This window comes from Grampus griseus, assembly GCF_964374135.1.
Source record: "Grampus griseus genome assembly, chromosome: 2".
NCBI classification, from domain to species: Eukaryota; Metazoa; Chordata; class Mammalia; order Artiodactyla; family Delphinidae; genus Grampus; species Grampus griseus.
The window spans coordinates 45,700,675-45,719,520 of record NC_139018.1 but is presented as its reverse complement, the minus strand read 5'-3'; the positions used below and the strand labels follow the sequence as shown (position 1 = coordinate 45,719,520).

General features: G+C 38.3%; 1 protein-coding gene across 1 annotated transcript in view; it reads right to left on the bottom strand.

Annotated features, from left to right (window-relative positions):
* DLGAP5 (DLG associated protein 5) overlaps positions 1 to 18,846 on the bottom strand; it is a gene marked incomplete at both ends in the record, with an annotated part of 35,877 nt that continues 17,031 nt past the window's right edge. The window contains 7 exons of the mRNA XM_082649326.1: positions 1 to 141; positions 2,797 to 2,846; positions 3,684 to 3,927; positions 4,752 to 4,812; positions 6,582 to 6,765; positions 9,820 to 10,039; positions 13,374 to 13,466. Of these exons, the coding sequence (XP_082505452.1) occupies positions 1 to 141; positions 2,797 to 2,846; positions 3,684 to 3,927; positions 4,752 to 4,812; positions 6,582 to 6,765; positions 9,820 to 10,039; positions 13,374 to 13,466 (993 nt within the window). The remainder of the gene's footprint in view (positions 142 to 2,796; positions 2,847 to 3,683; positions 3,928 to 4,751; positions 4,813 to 6,581; positions 6,766 to 9,819; positions 10,040 to 13,373; positions 13,467 to 18,846) is intronic.

The window sequence follows — 18,846 nt, the reverse complement described above, 5'->3', positions numbered from 1 at the left end:
TCAAAATTCTTCTGGTTGATCTCCACTGAGGGGCTTTAGAGGTGAAAACGTAATCAGGTTACCACCAAAGGGAATGTGTCTGGTACATTCTTGATGTCTTCTTTCCACCTGAGTGAATGTATTACTGCAGTTTAGGCCTGGCTAGAGAATAAATTTAGAGAAGTCACTAAAGTAACCATCAAGAGTTTCACCAATTAAGTTTTCAACATTGCAAATTAGTAATGGATTAACTAATAATATAAATGACGTTTCTTATACACAATAAAAAGTTATGAATGACATGATTATGCTACTTTCCATGGATCTAATTTCAAACATATAGTTTTTTTTAACTGAAAAGCATATTAGGAATATACGCCTTAAAAGGTGATTAGTAATATGTAAATGGACTTCAGCAACATATGCAGGATGAATAAAACTGAGGCCACTTATGCAGATTCCACAAATCCTAGTCCATATAATTGTACTTAATAGGTCTTTTACTAGTGTGATCCTGCTGGGATCCTTTTCTTTGTTCCCTCTCAAACCCTACTTCAAGTTCAAATGATGCACAGAGCTAGTAATAATGTGGGTCTAAAATAGACAGGTGGACCTATTAAAAAAAAAATCCAGCAAAAAAAAAAAAAAAATCCAAAAATATAACTTCTAAAATTTATGGAAGTGGAAAATAATTCACAGGGAGACTAAGTTTTAAGATACTAAGATTTATCAACAAGATAATATATGATAACTGTGAAGCAATTTTAATCATATTACTAATGTATCAAAAATAGAATATTATGATTCATTAACATCCAGATTTACTTATAATACCACATATTATCAGAACCAATCATTCAGAATTCAGCTCTGAGAACAAGATTAAATCAGGTTTATATAACTTGGCCTTATGCTGAAATCCCTGTCTCTCTAGGTCTCAGCCTAGGATTAAAGAAACCCAAGACTGGGACTTCCCTGGTGGCGCAGTGGTTAAGAATCCGCCTGCCAATGCAGGGGACACGGGTTCAAGCCCTGGTCCGGAAAGATCGCACATGCCGCGGCAACTAAAGCCCGTGAGCCACAACTACTGAGCCTGTGCGCCACAACTACTGAGCCCGTGCGCCTAGAGCCTGTGCTCTGCAACTTACAATGAAGAGTAGCCCCTGCTCGCCACAACTAGAGAAAGCCTGCACGCAGCAATGAAGACCCAATGCAGCCAAAATAAATAAATAAATTAATTAATTAAAAAAAAAAAAAAGAAGGCTTGGACTGGGACTTCCCTAGTGGTGCAGTGGTTAAGAATCTGCCTGCCAATGCAGGGCACACGGGTTCCAGCCCTGGTCCAGGAAGATCCCACACGCTGTGGAGCAACTAAGCCCGTGTGCCACAACTACTGAGCCTGCACGCCTAGAACCCATGGTCTGCAACAAGAGAAGCCACCACAATGAGAAGCCCGCACACTGTAACGAAGAGTAGCCCCCGCTCACCACAACTAGAGAAAGCCCATGTGAAGCAACGAAGACCCAATGCAGCCAAAAATAAAATAAATAAATTTATTTTTAAAATAAATAAATAAAGAAGGCCAAGACTAAGAAGGAACAGTGTGGTCGCAGTAACACACTCCGTTCAGCTCCTGAGATGTAGCCACCCCAGAAGGCTGAATACAAAGAAGGCATCTTCGAAAGATAATAAAAGTCAACATATTCGGAGGTCCTTAAGGAATTAGTGGCTTAAGGACGCCAAGCATTTGCCAGGCTTCATGAGGTTAACAAAAATTGTTTGTTTGATCCTACATTTGCCTTAATGAATTTTTTATATTCTGAGATCGAAGATTAGCAAACCAAAGCCACTCCCTGATTTATTTTAGCAATTGGTCCTGGAAAATTTCAAGGTAAGGTTATAAACCAGAGTTGTTGACCATGGCCACATGTTAGAATCGCCTGACAAACGTCCTAATACAGATCATTGAAATAAAAATATCTGGCAGTAGGGGGTGAAAGCCAATGCTGTAAACACTTAGTAGGCAAGAGAGCACTATTCCATTCATGCCCTACTATTCAGTGCCAGCACCCATGAATGCGAATCAGACAGCTCTGCCTAAAGAGGAATTTATAGTTAATAAGGGAAATAGATTCCTGAAAGTACAATATGTTTTAGGAATACAGTATCATTTATTCATATTATACTCTTAATAAGAGATTCAATGTGTGCACTGTATGCATTGTGCACCTGTGCCTATACAGAAATTAACATGCGAGAGATGAGAGCTTATACAGGAAGGCTTCACAGATGGGCAAATGTCTGAACTAGATTTAAAGGCAAGAGGTCACTAAAAGTAAAGGCTGGGGAGCTTCCAAATAAAATAGCAGGACATAAATATAGTAATCTAAAAGAACTAGAATGAAAATAAGCAACGACTGAAGGTAGGACAGACATTATCTCCCCAACTGTAAGCTTCAAAAGTATAGAAATCTTGCATTATATTTTTCATACATCACTGAGAACTACCCAGCATAATCCAAGCTACGTATTAGATGTTCAAGTATTCAACCATTTTGTCACAACAAATTTGATACATAAACCATATAGAGAATTAAATCTTCAGAGTTTAATACTAAAGCACACTATATTTTAAAGTATTAATATAACAATACAATTTTTCCCATTTTGAGAAAAAATGAATAAAAGTGGATTTCAGAGTAAATAAAACAATGACAAGATGTAAACTTTGCACGTAAATTGAAAAGTGAGTAATATTCCTTTTATAAAACAAATCTGGAATATAAAGAACTTTTCAAATCAAGTTGGAAAACTTACTGAATCAAGAAGATGGCATTCAGTAGTGAGACTTTTATTATCAAACAGTACTGAAAAACAAAAAGGAATAATTTTTAACTTTTAAAGTAATATTCTCGCAGTTAAGTGTTGTTAGAAAGGAACAAAGCCTTGAAAGATATGAAAAATTCCATACATCATATGCTAAGAAAAATATGGATCATCTTATGCTATAATATTTTTTTAAATGTAGTTAAATTTCTTTGTAAAATTCTCATCCTTAATTTCAGTATAAAAAAAGGCTTCTATAAATAAATCTCATGCTTGTAATTTAAAGGTACCCAAAAGATGCTAGAACATAGCTGGAGTGCCTTAAATGTCTGACCAAGGTTATAATGTTTATTTTGCCTTAGACCCCAGCCAGAAGGGCACCATGCAGTAGCAGATGAAAATAGTAGGTGAAACCATCACACATTATATTATAACAAAAATACAAGAGCCATTTCCTACTGAACAATCACAACACAGTAGGTAGGAAAAGGCACTAGGGCAGAAAAAGAGGGTGTTTTGAAGAAAGGTTTGAGGATGTTTGATGGAAAAGAAGAGAACTAAAGAAACTTCAGGGAATTTTTCTGAGTCTTCACAAACAACAAAGGATGCCACATAGTTAGGTCTAATGTAAAGTGCTGCTGACATCCAATATGGATTAGTATCTGTTGTTGATTTTTAATGGGTCTACCTCAAAAGGTTTGGGTGGATAGTAGGGTACCACAACACAAACTAATTCTCACAAGATATGTACTGCAAGTGTCCAATTTCTCAACCTTCATTCTTGGAAACTGTATCCCGAAGTGTTTATAATAATCTATACTTTAGTCCAAGTTCATTTATTTAACAAAGCCTCATTTAAATATATTAAAAAACTTTACCTGACTGAGAAATTTTAGTTTCTTCTTCCTGTGAGATGTTATTTTGTGATGGTACATTTTTTTCAGGGCTAATCATCAAAACATCCTGTGCTGTAATTGAATTTAGCTCCATTCCATACACAACATCTGAAATTTCTTCCTTTTTGTTAGTATTAACATCATCTGCCGCTTTGCCAGCAAGGAGAGCCAAATTCATTCTTTCACTAGGCAAACAATTTATTTCAAAGTTTATCTTATTTACATCCTGGAAGTAAAAATGTTATTACATTTAATTACCCCAAATTGAAATAAACAGAAAAAGTCTTATTGCTATTAAAAATAAGAAATAATACAAGGATGACATTCTGAGCACAAGCTAAAGAACACTGTAAATCCTACCATCTTGCTTCTTGAACAATTAGATCAGATAATATTACAGCAATAGTACAAATGAAGGAAAGTTTCTCAGCAAGTACCAACAGTCCAGCTCAGAGATTGGCAAACATTCCATGTGATAGGCCAGGTAGTACAGTTGACCCTTGAACAACATGGGTTTGAACTGCGAGGGCCCACTTATACGCAGAATCTTTACAATTGTAAATACGACAGGATCTGTGGTTGGTTGAATCCACGGATGCGGACCCACAAATATGGAAGAACCAAGTATAAGGGGTGCACCAACTGTAAGTTATACGTGGATTTTTGACTGTGCAGAGGGTGGCAACCCCTCATGCTGTTGTTCAAGAGCCAACTATAAATATTTTAGGCTTTGTGATCCAAAGAGTCTCTGCACAAACATGAACACTCTACCGTTATATTTTGAAAGCAGCCAGAATCAATACATAAACAAATGACTGTGGCTGTGATACCATAAAACTTTATTTACAAAAATAATCTTGATGTGAGCTGAAAACCAAATTGGCACTATGATCTCAAACAAGCCAAAGGTCTTTGAAATAAGAACTGTAATTCTATATGACTGCTTTAGATTTCCAGTGGAAATTCTGGAGGTTGTTTATGGAGTTACTATATATAATGATATAAATAGATAACATACTGGGCTATCTAATGCACTGGAATAGGACTTACATGGTTTACTTCAATTAAATCTTGTAATCCAGGACACTTAGCATCTTCTACTATGCTGTTCCTGAAAAAGGAAAAAAGCAGCATTGTGCTCAAATAATTAAACATTTTGCTATGTTTTGACTTGTGTTTTGAGACTATCCTTTATGGGTCAAAGATGCAGCCTCATCCAAGATCAGGCCTGTTCCAAATAGATTAGTTTTGGATGACAGCTACTTCAGGATGGCCTTACAAACCAAACACATTTTCCTCAGAAAGCTCACAAGCTGTGACCGTGCTGGTCAGTCTGCTGGCAATCTTTTGAACCTCAGCCAAATCCAGAGCCACATACTAGAAAAGTCAGGATAAAGCTTACTTCTGGGGGATTAAAGCATCAACTCAATTATTGTATGGCTGGAGTTGCCTACCTTTACTTGTTAGCTAGTTATAGCACAATATATTCTAATCCTGGAGTTCTTAACTTGCATTTTACTAGAAACATTTGTCTCAACCTCTTGGAGTCATTTAAAAATATGTATATATACTCTATTTTTCTGGTTTTCAGCTTCACTTTGCCTTCATTGTACGAAGTTGTTTATTTGTAAGATGCTCTTTCAGGACTATTATCAGAAATAAAGTAAAAAAATTTTTAAAGAGTACTTGTAATATCACTTAAATACAATTTTGGATCTTCTTAGTACAGGATAATGAACTACAGGGTACACAAAGTAAAGTAACTTGCATTTAAGAAATGACAATAAATTGGTATTTTATAATCCACAGATTTGTAAAACATCTAAAATAATTTAATCCCTACAAAGGCTAAATATACTTCAGTTTATACTGAAAACTGGAAATTTTATAACTTGTTCCATGAAATATTTAAAAAGAAAAACTTTCATTTGTTTCCCCATTGAAATAGTCAATGCATAGGGTGTTCTTTATTTTTGACAACCTTGTTTGGTGTGACGGCAGAATATTCAATGCTGTCCCATCTCCAGATTAATAATAAATCCAACAGTCCTATCTTGGCTCCAGACTACAATTTTATTTCCTACTTAAAGTATCTTTTTCCTATTATATTTCTGGTACATTTATGTTCCACGAACAAGGACTATATAGGTAATTTTGATGCATCTTTGCAGAGGCAGTACTATGTAGCATAAAGAATGTAGGTAACATCCACTCTCACCAACTGTAAGCTGAATTTGGGTAAGTTACTAACTTTTCAAGTTTCCTCATTTTTTAAAAATGGAGATCTAGTACCTCACATGGTTGTTTTGAGGATTAAATGAGATAATATATGATAGGAACCTTGAACAATACCCAGCCCATAATAATTGTTCAGTACATATTAGCTCCCCCTTGTCTCACTCTGCCATCTGTCAAGTCAGCAACCTCAAGGTACTTTCTATAATGGCTGGTACAAAAGTGCCTACCTCTCAATGACACTGCAGGGAGGTATCAGCACTGTTTTGTGGATGATGAATCTGAAGCTTAGTGAGTTAATTAAACTTTTCCTGAAGTTTCATAGCTAGTATGTCATAGAGCTGGTTTTGAGCTCAGATCTGTCAAGCACCAAAATTTCAGGCCGTTTATCAACAAAGAACACTATATTACTTCTTTTCTTCTTTGTTCTGTAGCATTTACTCTGCCCATCTAGATATGACCATTTACCAATCTGAAATGTGAAGCCCGAATTTCCTCATTTATAAAATAGAAGTATTGCCTATACGTTACAGGGTCATTGTGAAATTTAACAAACAATACATATCTTGCATACTTAACCAGGTTAACAATCTGAAATGGTATTTAATGTCTGCATCTGTTAAACCCTTAATATTAAAGAAATACCTGTTTCCAGGAATATTTGAAATCAAAGTCTTATCAACATGTTCACTTTTGGTGCCCTGAGGATCAGGATTCTCTGGTGATGTGGTTTGTCTTAAAACGCCCATCTCAGCCCTGCTCTCAGACGCAGCTTTGCTGGCAGACTTAGGTATTCTAAGTCGCTGAGAAAGACATTCAGAAGAAAGTCCTAGAAGATGAGAGAAATCATCTTAATACCAAAAAGCTCTTTCATTCATTTTTCACTATAACTAGGAAGACAGTGCAAATTCTTCCTATTCCCCTACCTTTCTCCTATAAAATAATGTTTGTTAAAGTCAATGCCTGGGACTTTCAGTTAAAGATAGTACTGAATACACACACTAAACTGCTTCCTCTTGACATCCCACTACTATAAACAGTAACAGATAATCTTGAAAGGTTGAATGCTACAAGGACAAAGCATCCTTTTTTTTAAGGTCAGTGGCTTTTAAAATTTGAAATATAATTTTCAAGGACAAAGGAAACTAAACCAGAAACAACAAAACTCAGAAAAATTTGGAAGCGTAATATAGATAGATGAGTGGTATATTACTTAGTAGACTCAAGAAAATAAATCCTAAGCCACTAGTCAGGAAAGATGTGAATCAACCCAGTTTATACCGCAGCACCTCTCAAAAGAATTGGTGGCCTCAAGAATCTCTGCAAGCAGAGGTAAAAACAGGAAGATTGGTTCAAAGTCAGTTTAAAGAACAATTAGTCCAGATTCCTTTCCTCATTATGCACAGCTGGGAAACTGTCAACAACCCCCTCCCACCACCAAGATAAAAAAAACTAGAGGCTTATCTCCCCAAAAAGGTGAAACAGGGCATCTCTGGTTTAGGGGATAAGGTTGAGAGACGGGTACTATATGGTAAAGGGGGGATTAAATGAGTATTATTTAAACTGTTGATACACTCAGTTTCCCTCCCCCCATGTGGCTCCTGAAAGACTGGAAGCCAGAATTATACCCTCCAGGCAACAGATCAGAAGGATCTTCTCTGGGGAATCTAACTAGCCCATGAGAAAAGACTTAAATACAGTGATGATGTGCAGGTTCCCAGCATAATGGTGCAGCTAAATCACCCCACAGTAAAGACCTTATTACCCACACGCTGCCGTGCAGAGTCCCGCTCTTAACCATGAGCAAGCAGTGAATGATCATCAGACACCCGATGGAAGACTCTAATACAAGAGACAGAAACCAAAACCAAACAGATGAGAGTACCTTGGAACAAATTATCCAAGGGAAGAATACGTAAAAGCTATCGTTAACGTCTGTAAAAAAATAAGACAGTGCACTTACGAAACAAGTACAGAATGTTATAAAATGGAACATTCAAAGACTAAGAAAGAGTTCTTGGGAATTAAAAACATGATAGCCAACAGGAAAGTTGAAGAAATTCAGGAAGTAGAAGAAAATGACAAGTACAGGAAAGAATGATAAAAACAGTCTATTTACCAGGAGAAAGATAAGAGTTTCTGAAAGATCAGAGAAAACCAAGGAAAAGTACATCAAAGGAATAATTCAAGAAAAAAATCTACACCTTGTTTAGAGAGGGCTGTAAACAATACCCCAAGACTCCTTTAAGCATTGGAAGTGGTTGCCTTTAGGAAGTGACAAACGGGATGAGTGGGGCTTCCTGGGGGACTTCTGTCTTGTAACAAACCTCATATAAACTGTGAGTTCTACAATTAAAACTCTATTGAGTTCTATAATTAAAAATCAATTTCAGAAAGATCAATTTTGATCAAAAACCTTGATCTCTCTCGTCATAAGTACCAAGATGGCTCCCTGAAAGAATAGACAGTGGTGGGCCCATAGTCATGGAAACCACTAGGATCCTTGGGAAGTAAGTAACAAGGACCCATGCCATTAGCAGTGAGGCGATTCCTGGAGTCCAGGGAGTGCAGCTGCTTGGGGTAAAGGAAACACACCAAAACCACCCACTAGGTGTGATACCTAAATTGACAGGGAGGTAATAATATACTTGAGGTGATGAATTTACATTTTAATGTAAATATTAAGTAGCAACTCAAGTTTATTGTCAGAAATCTTCCAAGTGGACACAGTTAAATAATAGGAAAAAAAAATCCCTTCTCCTGATTAGTACTTAAAGAGGACTTAGCCCCTTTCTCCTTGAAAATAAACATCTAGCACTTAATGCATTAATAGAAGTGTCAGGCTTCCCTGGTGGCGCAGTGGTTGAGAGTCCGCCTGCCGATGCAGGGGACATGGGTTCATGCCCTGGTCCGGGAGGATCCCACATGCCGCGGAGCGGCTGGGCCCGTGAGCCATGGCCGCTGAGCCTGCGCGTCCGGAGCCTGTGCTCCGCAGCGGGAGAGGCCACAACAGTGAGAGGCCTGCACACCGCAAAAAAAAAAAAAAAAAAAAAATGTCTACCAAGATTGAAGAAACAGATTACCTCAACTATGACCTCTCATTATATGGCTTATACATAATTTCAATCTAGGTAAATAAATTCAATCTAATAAAGATAGCCTATGAAAAATAGCTATTGAAAAATACAACCAGAGTTAGAAAATCATAAGAAAGAATGGTTTCCTGAAGTAGTAAAAGCTGGTTACACTGCAATATTTTAAAATTAGGAAAATGGGGGACTTCCCTGGTGGCTCAGTGGCTAAGACTCCGCGCTCCCAATGCAGGGGGGCCCAGGTTCGATCCCTGATCAGGGAACTAGATCCCACATGCCGCAACTAAGAGTTCGCATGACGCAACTAAGACCCGGTGCAGCCAAATAAATAAATTAAAAAAAATTTTTTTTAAATAAAATAAGGAAATTGGTACATTTACTGTACTTCAAAAAGATAAGAGGAGGGGCTTCCCTGGTGGTGCAGTGGTTGAGAGTCCGCCTGCCGATGCAGGGGACACGGGTTCGTGCCCTGGGCCGGGAAGATCCCACATGCCGTGGAGCAGCTGGGCCCGTGAGCCATGGCCGCTGAGCCTGTGCGTCCGGAGCCTGTGCTCCACAACGGGAGAGGCCACAACAGTGAGAGGCCCGTGTACCGCAAAAAAAAAAAAAAAAAGATAGGAGGAAAATTTTTACTCCAAATGAAAATTAAACCAAACCCACCTTCCATAAGCTATTTCTCAGAAATCACAGAAAACACATAAATCTTCATGTGAAAACTATTTTTCACCTCTTACACAAGCTCCCATCCAACCCAAATATTTCCGTTTAGTAGTCTCAGCAGAAAAACTAACCTGAGAATGATTTAACGGGACTTTCAATTCTGAAAAATCCAGCATCAAACACTATTTTATCCACTTCCTTTGGCATTGCAGAGGCTGCTGCCTCAGCATGTTCTTTCTGCTTAATTCTCTCTCTCACTGCATTTTTTATGGCAGCTAGGCGATTTCTAGCTGCAATTCTTCCACCATCATCCTGTTTGGGTTTACTCACTATACCTGAGACAACTTTTTTCTGTGAAGAGAAATTATGACTTATTAAAGGGATTCATTACCATCTTATAAGAAAAACAAATAAGGCATACATGAAATACTCAACACATTCATCATATACTTACCAAGCTCCTAATACGTGCTAAAATGCTTGCGGGGGGGGGGGGGTTGGACTTCCCTAGTGGCGCAGTGGTTAAGAATCCGCTTGCCAATACAGGGGACACAGGTTCAACCCCTGGTCCAGGAAGATCTCTCATGCCACGGAGCAACTAAACTCGTGCACCACAGCTACTGAGTCTGCTCCGAAGCCCATGGGCTACAACTGCTGAGTCCGAGTGCTGCAACTACTGAAGCTCGCGTGCCTAGAGCCCATGCTCCACAATAAGAGAAGCCACCGCAATGAGAAGCCTGCGCGCCGCAATGAAGATGGGCCCCGCTTGCTGCAACTAGAGAAAGTCCACATGCAGCAACGAAGACCCAAAGCAGGCAAAAATTTAAAAATAATAAATTTTTAATAAATAAATAAATAAAATGCTGGGGTTCAAAAGGTAAAGGACAAAGTTCCTGCCCTCAAGGAGTTCTCAGCTTCACAGTGGAAGAGCTAAATAAGGACACTGAGAAGAATAAATGTCGTGTTAGAAATAAATTCAGAGGGCTGAATTTATCAATTAATCAACCTTCAGAGGCACCAAGAAGGCTTATAGGAAGTAGCACCTGAGCTGAAATCACAGCTAGGTGGGCTACAAGATGGGATGAGGAAAGGGCTAGGTAGAGAGAATAGCATGTTTGCAAAACCAGGAATGAAAGAAAGCACAGAGGAGTTGGCAAGAGGTAAGTAACAGCTAATTATGATCCCTCACATGTAACCATTTTGAGGAGCTACATTTACACAGAGGACAAAGGAATAGAGGTTACTGATGATTTTTAATCAGGAGGTTAACATTACCAAATTTGCATTCTGGAAAAGTCACTCTGTGTCCAGCCTGGAGAATGGATTGGAGGGTTACAAGCCAGTTAGGAAGGCGATTACTTCAGTGATACTGGAAAAAGATGCTAGCAGTTAGATAACGGAGGGAAAAATGGAAAAAAGTAAACAGATTCAGGAGATATGAGGAAGAATTGAGAGGACTTAGCAATCTTTTAGATACGTGGAATGAAGGTGGTGAAATACAGAAAGGAAAGGACCACAGAAGATAGCCAGGTTTCTATCTTGGAGGCCTGGAGGGATGATAATACCATTCTCTGAGACAGGGAAACATCGATGTGTGTGAAGATGATTTCAGTTTGGGATACACAGATTTTAAAGTATTACTGTGTCAGCAGTAAGAGTGGTTTGAAATACAGATTCGGGAATCATCGCCGAGTGGGTAAGATTGCGCATGAAGCATATGGAAGGAGAGAAGAGAGTTGAGGTAGGAACTGGAGTATCACAAACACTTAAGGGATAAATGGAAAGAAACTTGCAAACATGACTGATAAAAAGGGACAGAGGTAGGAGGAAAATCAGTATAAAATAATTTCAAGAAAGAGGGAGTAGACTGTATTTAATACTGCAGAGGGAATAGATTTTATAATTAAGTACCTAATAACTGCAGCAATTAGTGGATCAATAACCTTGGTTATAACTGTTCTGGAAGCATAGAGGGGGTGAAGCTGAATTGCAGTGAGTTGGAAAGGTAAGTGGGAATCAAAATAATAAAGACAGAGTATAGACAACTTTTTCAGGAAGCTTGTCTGTGACTGGGAAGAAAGAAATGGGAATGGGGGAAGGGGAGGTACAGATAACTGTGTACCCTCACAGTACACAGATGTGGCCCTCACAGGTTTAGCTGTTGTTGTTTTGCTTTTTCCTAATGTAAACAGAGATAAGACCCTTAAACATACCTAAAAACTGATGGAAAAAAGAGGGAAAGATGAAAACAGGATAAGTGATGGAATGAGAGGCAATGAATAGGAGGTAGAAGGGAATGGTAACAAAGTATAGGTAAAAGATAAATTTTATTTTATTTGTCCAATATCTTAACAGTAGCCTATAAATAAAGTAGGAGGAGAGAGACACCTGGTGACAAGGGGCAGAATTACAAGGCTCTGATATACTGCTGTACTGATACAGCCATTATCTGCATCACTGATGATATTAATGTTTCCAGGACTAAGTACTCAATAAGAAATATCCACAGTAGCTTCAAAATGTTCAAGCATCCTTCATTGTTTAGTAGATTTAAAACTCGTTCAATCAATTTTGTCAATGTCCTTTGAGTCTTTGTCATAACAATTAGTAAAATAATTTTATTAAAATGTTTCTTTAATACTGTAACAGCTTAAACTCCTAAGGATTTAAAACAGTTTTGCTATGGATTACATAGCATGATAAAGTACCAATCTAGAAACCTGATTTTATAACCACAGACATTTTTCTAAAATCTAAAAGGAAAACTGGCAATGCTCTACTGTGGTTTGAGAAGCATTCATCTGAATCAAAAACTCTGAGTTTAAAACATTACTAGAAAAAATTCTACAAATAGATAAGAATGGAAGTTATCATGATAAAGTAATAGGAAATTTTACAAGACAAAGTATAGGGAAGAAGACAGACATTCTAAAGAGCCATTGTTCCTCTTTCTTTTCTATTTAAAAAATTATTTCAGGACTTCTGTGGTGGTCCAGTGGTTAGGACTCCACGTTTACATTGCAGGGCGCCCAGGTTCGATCCCTGGTCAGGGAGCTAAGATTCCGCAAGCCACTCGGCATGGCCAAAAAAAACCCAAAAAATCTTTCATTTTGAAATATATCACACAAAAGCACAGCCTACTGGATAAGAATAGGAATTCTGGAATGAGAAAGTCTGGCCTGAAACCCAGCTCCACCTTGGGCAAGTAACTTAATCTTTCTGGGCCTCATATTCCTCAACTGTAAAATGGGGATAACAGTACCCACCTCAGGAGGATTGTTGAGGATTAAATGAGTTAAAACATGTAAAGTATTTGGAACAACATTTGTCACATACTAAGCATTATATAAATTATCTAATTCTACCATTATTATTACCAAAAAATGTATAAACACAATTTAAAGAATAAAACAAACACACACACACCCACTATGTAGCAACTCAGAAGCTCTCAATCAATCACAGCCCCAATTCAATCATAGCCCCTATCCTTCCTCCCTCCGGAAATAACCATCCTGAATTTTGCATTGCTCATTTCCTTTCTTTCTTCAAAGACAATCAGCACATTGTAAGCAATATATGAAACTTATTTTAAAAAATGATAAAAATCTGAAGCTAAATGTTTATAAAGCTTGAAAATAAAATTTAGAGTAGAAGAGTCTATATTAGAAACCCACAAACTTACCCGAAAAACTTTTTTGCTTGTATTGTTATTGTTTTGCCACCCAGATTCCTCAAGTTTGGTCAGATTGTTGAATTTTTGATTTACGTCTTCTACCTATTAATAAATAAAGCACAAGTTTATCAGATTAATGCTAACCACATTAAAATTACAAACTAATAAACTGAAGCTTCAAAAAAATTGAGAATGGCAACATAAAATTAGACTAAATCACCCTGAATTTAGTATTCAAGTGAAAAACTCTTATAGTAAAATTGTTCATTGTTCTTTTTGGTCTTACAAACCTTCAAAATCTACACAAAGAATGTCATATATGGGGGCTTCCCTGGTGCCACAGTGGTTGAGAGTCCGCCTGCCGATGTAGGGGACACGGGTTCGTGCCCCGGTCCGGGAAGATCCCACATGCCGCGGAGCGGCTAGGCCTGTGAGCCGTGGCCGCTGAGCCTGCGCGTGCGGAGCCTGTGCTCCGCAACGGGAGAGGCCACAGCAGGGAGAGGCCTGCGTACCGCAAAAAAAAAAAAAAAAAAAAAAAAAAAAAAAAAAATGCCATATATGGATAACTCTCCTAAATTATTTTTGATCACTAAATGGTAGGAGAGATATCCTAAATGTTTTTGTTTCCTAAATTACACAATATGAATACAATCTCTCTCTCTTTGTTTACAGGACATCTTGGTTGCTTCCAAGTTTTGGCAATTATAAATAAAGATGCTATAAACACCTGTGTACACATATTTGTGTAGACATATGTTTTCAACCATTTGGGAAAATACCAAGGACTGTGATTGCTGGATTGTATGATAAGAGCATGTTTAGTTTTGTAAAAAACTGTCAAACTGTCTTCCAAAGTGGCTGTACCATTTTGCAATGTACCACCAGCAATGAATCAGAGTTCCTGCTGCTCTCCATATTCACCAGCATTTGGTGTTGTCAGTGGTTTGGATTTTTGCCATTCTAATAGGCATGCAGTGGTAGCTTATTGTAGTTTTAATTGGCAATTCCTTAATGATCTACGATGTTGAGCCTTATCTTGTCATATGCTTACTTGCCATCTGTGTATCTTCTTTGGTGAAGGGTCTGACCAGGTCTTTTCTCCATTTAAAAATCAGGTTGTTTGAAGGGTTCTTTGTATATTTTGATACAGATGTTTATATCAAATATCAGATACATCTTTTATAAATATTCATTTCCCAGTCTGTGGCATGCCTTCTCATTCTCTTCACACAATCTCATTTTAAAAGATTCAAATAATATCCCCATCCTTCTGGTATTTCCAATCTCCTCCAACGAGGTAACCACTGTCAACAGTTTGGTAAACTTGCTTCAAGTCCCCTTACTATGCATTTATATTCATATGTATTCTCAATCTCTCTCTCAAAAAAAAAATTTAAACGTCAAAACGACTCAGGATTACATTTATGATCACTGATTTTCAACAAGTTGCCACTGTAATTCAATGAGGAAAAGACAATCTTTTCAAGAAACAGTACTGGGAAAATTGGATATCCTCAAGAAAAAAGATGAATTTAGACTCTTATCTACAGCATACAGAAAAACGAACTACAAATGTATCACAGACCTAACTGTAAGAGCTGAAACTGTAACACTTTTAGAAGAAAACATAAGAGAAAATCTTTGTGACCTGTGGTTAGGCAAAAAGAGTTCTTAGACATGTACACAACATAAAAGAAAAAAAGTTGATAAATTGAACTTCATCAAAATCAAAAACATTTGGGACTTCCCCAGCGGTCCAGTGGTTAAGACTCTGCTCCCAATTTAGGGGCACGGGTTCAGTCCCTAGTCAGGATCCTGCATGCCGTGCAGTGTGGCCAAAAAATACAAAAATCAGAAACATTTATACTGCAAAAGACATCATTAAGAAATTATAACAGAAGCCACAAATTGGGAGAAAATATTTGCAAATAATATTTCTGATAAAGGACTTGTATCCAGGATATATGAAAAACACCACTCAGTAATAAAGGCAAACCAATTTAAAAATGGGCAACAGATTTTACTAGACATTTTGCCAAAAAAGACATATGAATGGCTAATAAGCACATGAAAAGATGCTTAACATCATTATCAAAACTATAGAGACAGTTCTCACCCACTAGGATGGCTGTATTAAAAAAGACAGACAATAACAAGTATGGATGTGGTGAAACAGGAGCACACATTGTTGGTGGAGACGTAAAATGGAGTAATCACTTTGGAAAACTGTTTGGCACTTTCTTAAAAAGTTAAACATAAATTTACTACATGATCCAGCAAAATCTAGGTATCTACCCGAGAGAAATGACAATATATATCCACACTGATATTTGTATATGAATATTCATAGAAGACTATTCATAATCACCAAAGAGTAGAAACAATATAAATGTCCATCAATTGATAAATATAGATACAAGCTACAACATGGATGAACCTCAAAAACATCATGCTAAGTGAAAGAAGTCACATACAAAAGACCACATATTGTATTATTCTACGTAATGTGAAATGCCCAGAAAAGGCAAATCTACAAAGACAGCAAGAAGATTAGTGATGCCTGGGGCTAGGAGTGAGAATGGGGATTGACTTGCAAATAGGCAGGACGGATCCTTTTGTGGTGCTAAAAATGTTCTAAATTTGGATTACGGTCACGGTGTGCAACTCTGTAAATTTACTGACAGTCATTGAATTGTACACTTAAAACAGGCAAAATTTTTTTAACATCTTTATTGGAGTATAATTGCTTTACAATGTTGTGTTAGTTTCTGCTGTATAACAACGTGAATCAGCTATATGTATACCTATATCCCCATATCTCCTCCCTCTTGCATCTCCCTCCCTCCCACCCTCCCTATCCCACCCCTCTAGGTGGTCACAAAGCACTGAGCTGATCTCCCTGTGCTATGTGGCTGCTTCCCACTACCTATCTATTTTACATTTGGTAGTGTATATATGTCCTTGCCACTCTCTCACTTCGTCCCAGCCTACCCTTCCCCCTCCCCGTGTCCTCAAATCCATTCTCAATGTCTGCGTCTTTATTCCTGTCCTGTCTCTGGGTTCTTCAGAACCATTTTCTTTTTTTTTAGATTCCATATATATGTGTTAGCATACGGTATTTAAAACAGGCTAATTTTATGATACACAGATTGTACTTCAATACAACTCTTAAAAAAAAAAAAAGGCCCCAGCAGCCAGTTTGAAGAGGCTGTCATTGGCCAAAGCTGAGAAATGAGCATCAATAAAGACAGTAACTGTAAATAATGAAAACACATCAAATATCTTTAAATCCATAAATTAACAATGATAGTAAGAAACACAGAATTAATTGACCACCATCAAAAGATACTAGTTAACCAACTCATCAATATGAAAACTGGTAAATGTATAAAAACTGCTCACAAAGTAATGCTTATATTATGACTACATAAACACTATTCACATCTGGGCCATAAAGTTATTGAGACTATTATGTTCCCTTACTCACTTTTCTCTACACGTAATAATTGTTTTGCTTTTTGTTTGCTTAGTTGTTCATGTGTCTATCATCGATTCAGTCTAAACTCTGCACAGTAAGTATAAATCTCCTCTTAAGGACTTCCCTGGTGGCGCAGTGGTTAAGAATCGGCCTGCCAATGCAGGGGACACGGGTTCGATCCCTGGTCCGGGAAGATCCCACATGCCGCGGAGCAACTAAGCCCGTGCGCTACAGCTACTGAGCCTGTGCTCTAGAGTACTAGAGCCACAACTACTGAACCCATGTGCCACAACTACTGAAGCCCATGCGGCTAGAGCCCGTGCTCCGCAACAAGAGAAGCCACCGCAGTGAGAAGCCCACGCACTGCAACAGAGTAGCCCCGCTCGCCACAACTAGAGAAAGCCCACGCGTAGCAACAAAGACCCAACGCAGTCAAAAATAAATAAATAAAATAAATTTTAAAAATAGAAAAGAAAAAAAAAGAATGCATTAAATCTCCTCTTAATAAAAAACAAATCAGGTATTTTACTCAGTTCAGCTTTCCAGAGACAGGTCTGGTAGAGCCCCTGGTCCCCTTGTGCTGATCAAGAAGTGCTGCTTCCTAAGCATGCTTCACACATTCTTGTCTCCCCTCGGCCTCAATTCTCTTGGCCCCTTGCTGGGGATCCAACCTACCTCCTCCTCCATTCTTGGCTTACTCCCTCATTTTTGTGAGGTACTTTCTCACTTAGCTTGCTAAGAAAGAGTGCTTGGGAGGTAAAATCTGAGACTGTGTGTGTTTGGAAAATGCCCTTCCACCCTCACACTTGATTGGTTGGCTACAGAGCTCCAGGTTGGAAGTTATTTCCCTCAAAAGTTTGAGGGCATTGTTCTCCCAGCTTTAAATGTTGCAGTTGAGAACTCCAAGGCTACTGTGATCCTTGACCCTTTGTATGAACCTTGTTTTCTCTCTGGAAGCTTCTACAGTTTTCTCTTCATCCCAAGAGTTGTACAGTTATACTTAATGGCATATGTTGGTGTGGGTCTACACTTGATTCACAGTGATAGGCACTCAGTGGGCTCCTTCAATCTGGAACTCATGTCCTGCAGTACTGGGGAAAATTTTTAAACCATTTCATTGATGATTTTCTATTTTTTCAGTACTCCTTTTCTGGAATTCCTATTATTTGGATACTATACTTCCTAGATTGGTCCACTTCCTCCATCTAAATACCTTTCTTCTTATTTTTGCTTTGGCTTCTTTCTTTCAGGTTTGAGCCTTTCTTGAAATGTCTAATAGTTGTTGACTATAGGTTCCTGAAATAGTAATTTATATGCTTATTTCTAAAATGTGCTCAAAAAGCTACAAAGTATCATCTCCTCCCATGCCTTTACTGATCTTCCTAGTGATTCCCTCTCTCATAGCACTTTTTTTTTTTTTTCTTTTTTGCGGTACGCGGGCCTCTCACTGCTGTGGCCTCTCCCGTTGCGGAGCACAGGGTGCGGACGCGCAGGCTCAGCGGCCATGGCTCACGGGCCCAGCCGCTCCGCGGCATGCAGGATCTTCCCGGACCGGGGCACGAACCCACGTCCCCTGCATCGGCAGGCAGACTCTCAACCACTGCGCCACCAGGGAAGCCCTCATAGCACTTTTTTACATTAGATTGGAATGATATATTTTGTCTAACTCACTAATCAAACTACAAACTCCTTTGGGGCCGAGAATGTGCCTTATTTTATCAACTCCTAGTGCAATGTCTGGCACACGGTAGGAACTCAGTAACTGCTGGATGAACGGAACTACTAAAGACTAGATTTACTCATCTTCTCACATGTAGAATCATTACAGATTATTCAACAGTTGAATATAATCTCAGTTTCCAACCCAAATAGAAATCATACTGACAATATAGGGGAGGAGAAGAAATCAGTCATCAAATTTAGACAGCACTTGGGACTTCCCTGGTGGTCCAGTGGCTAAGACTCTGCACTCCCAATGCAGGGGGCCTCGGTTCGATCCCTGGT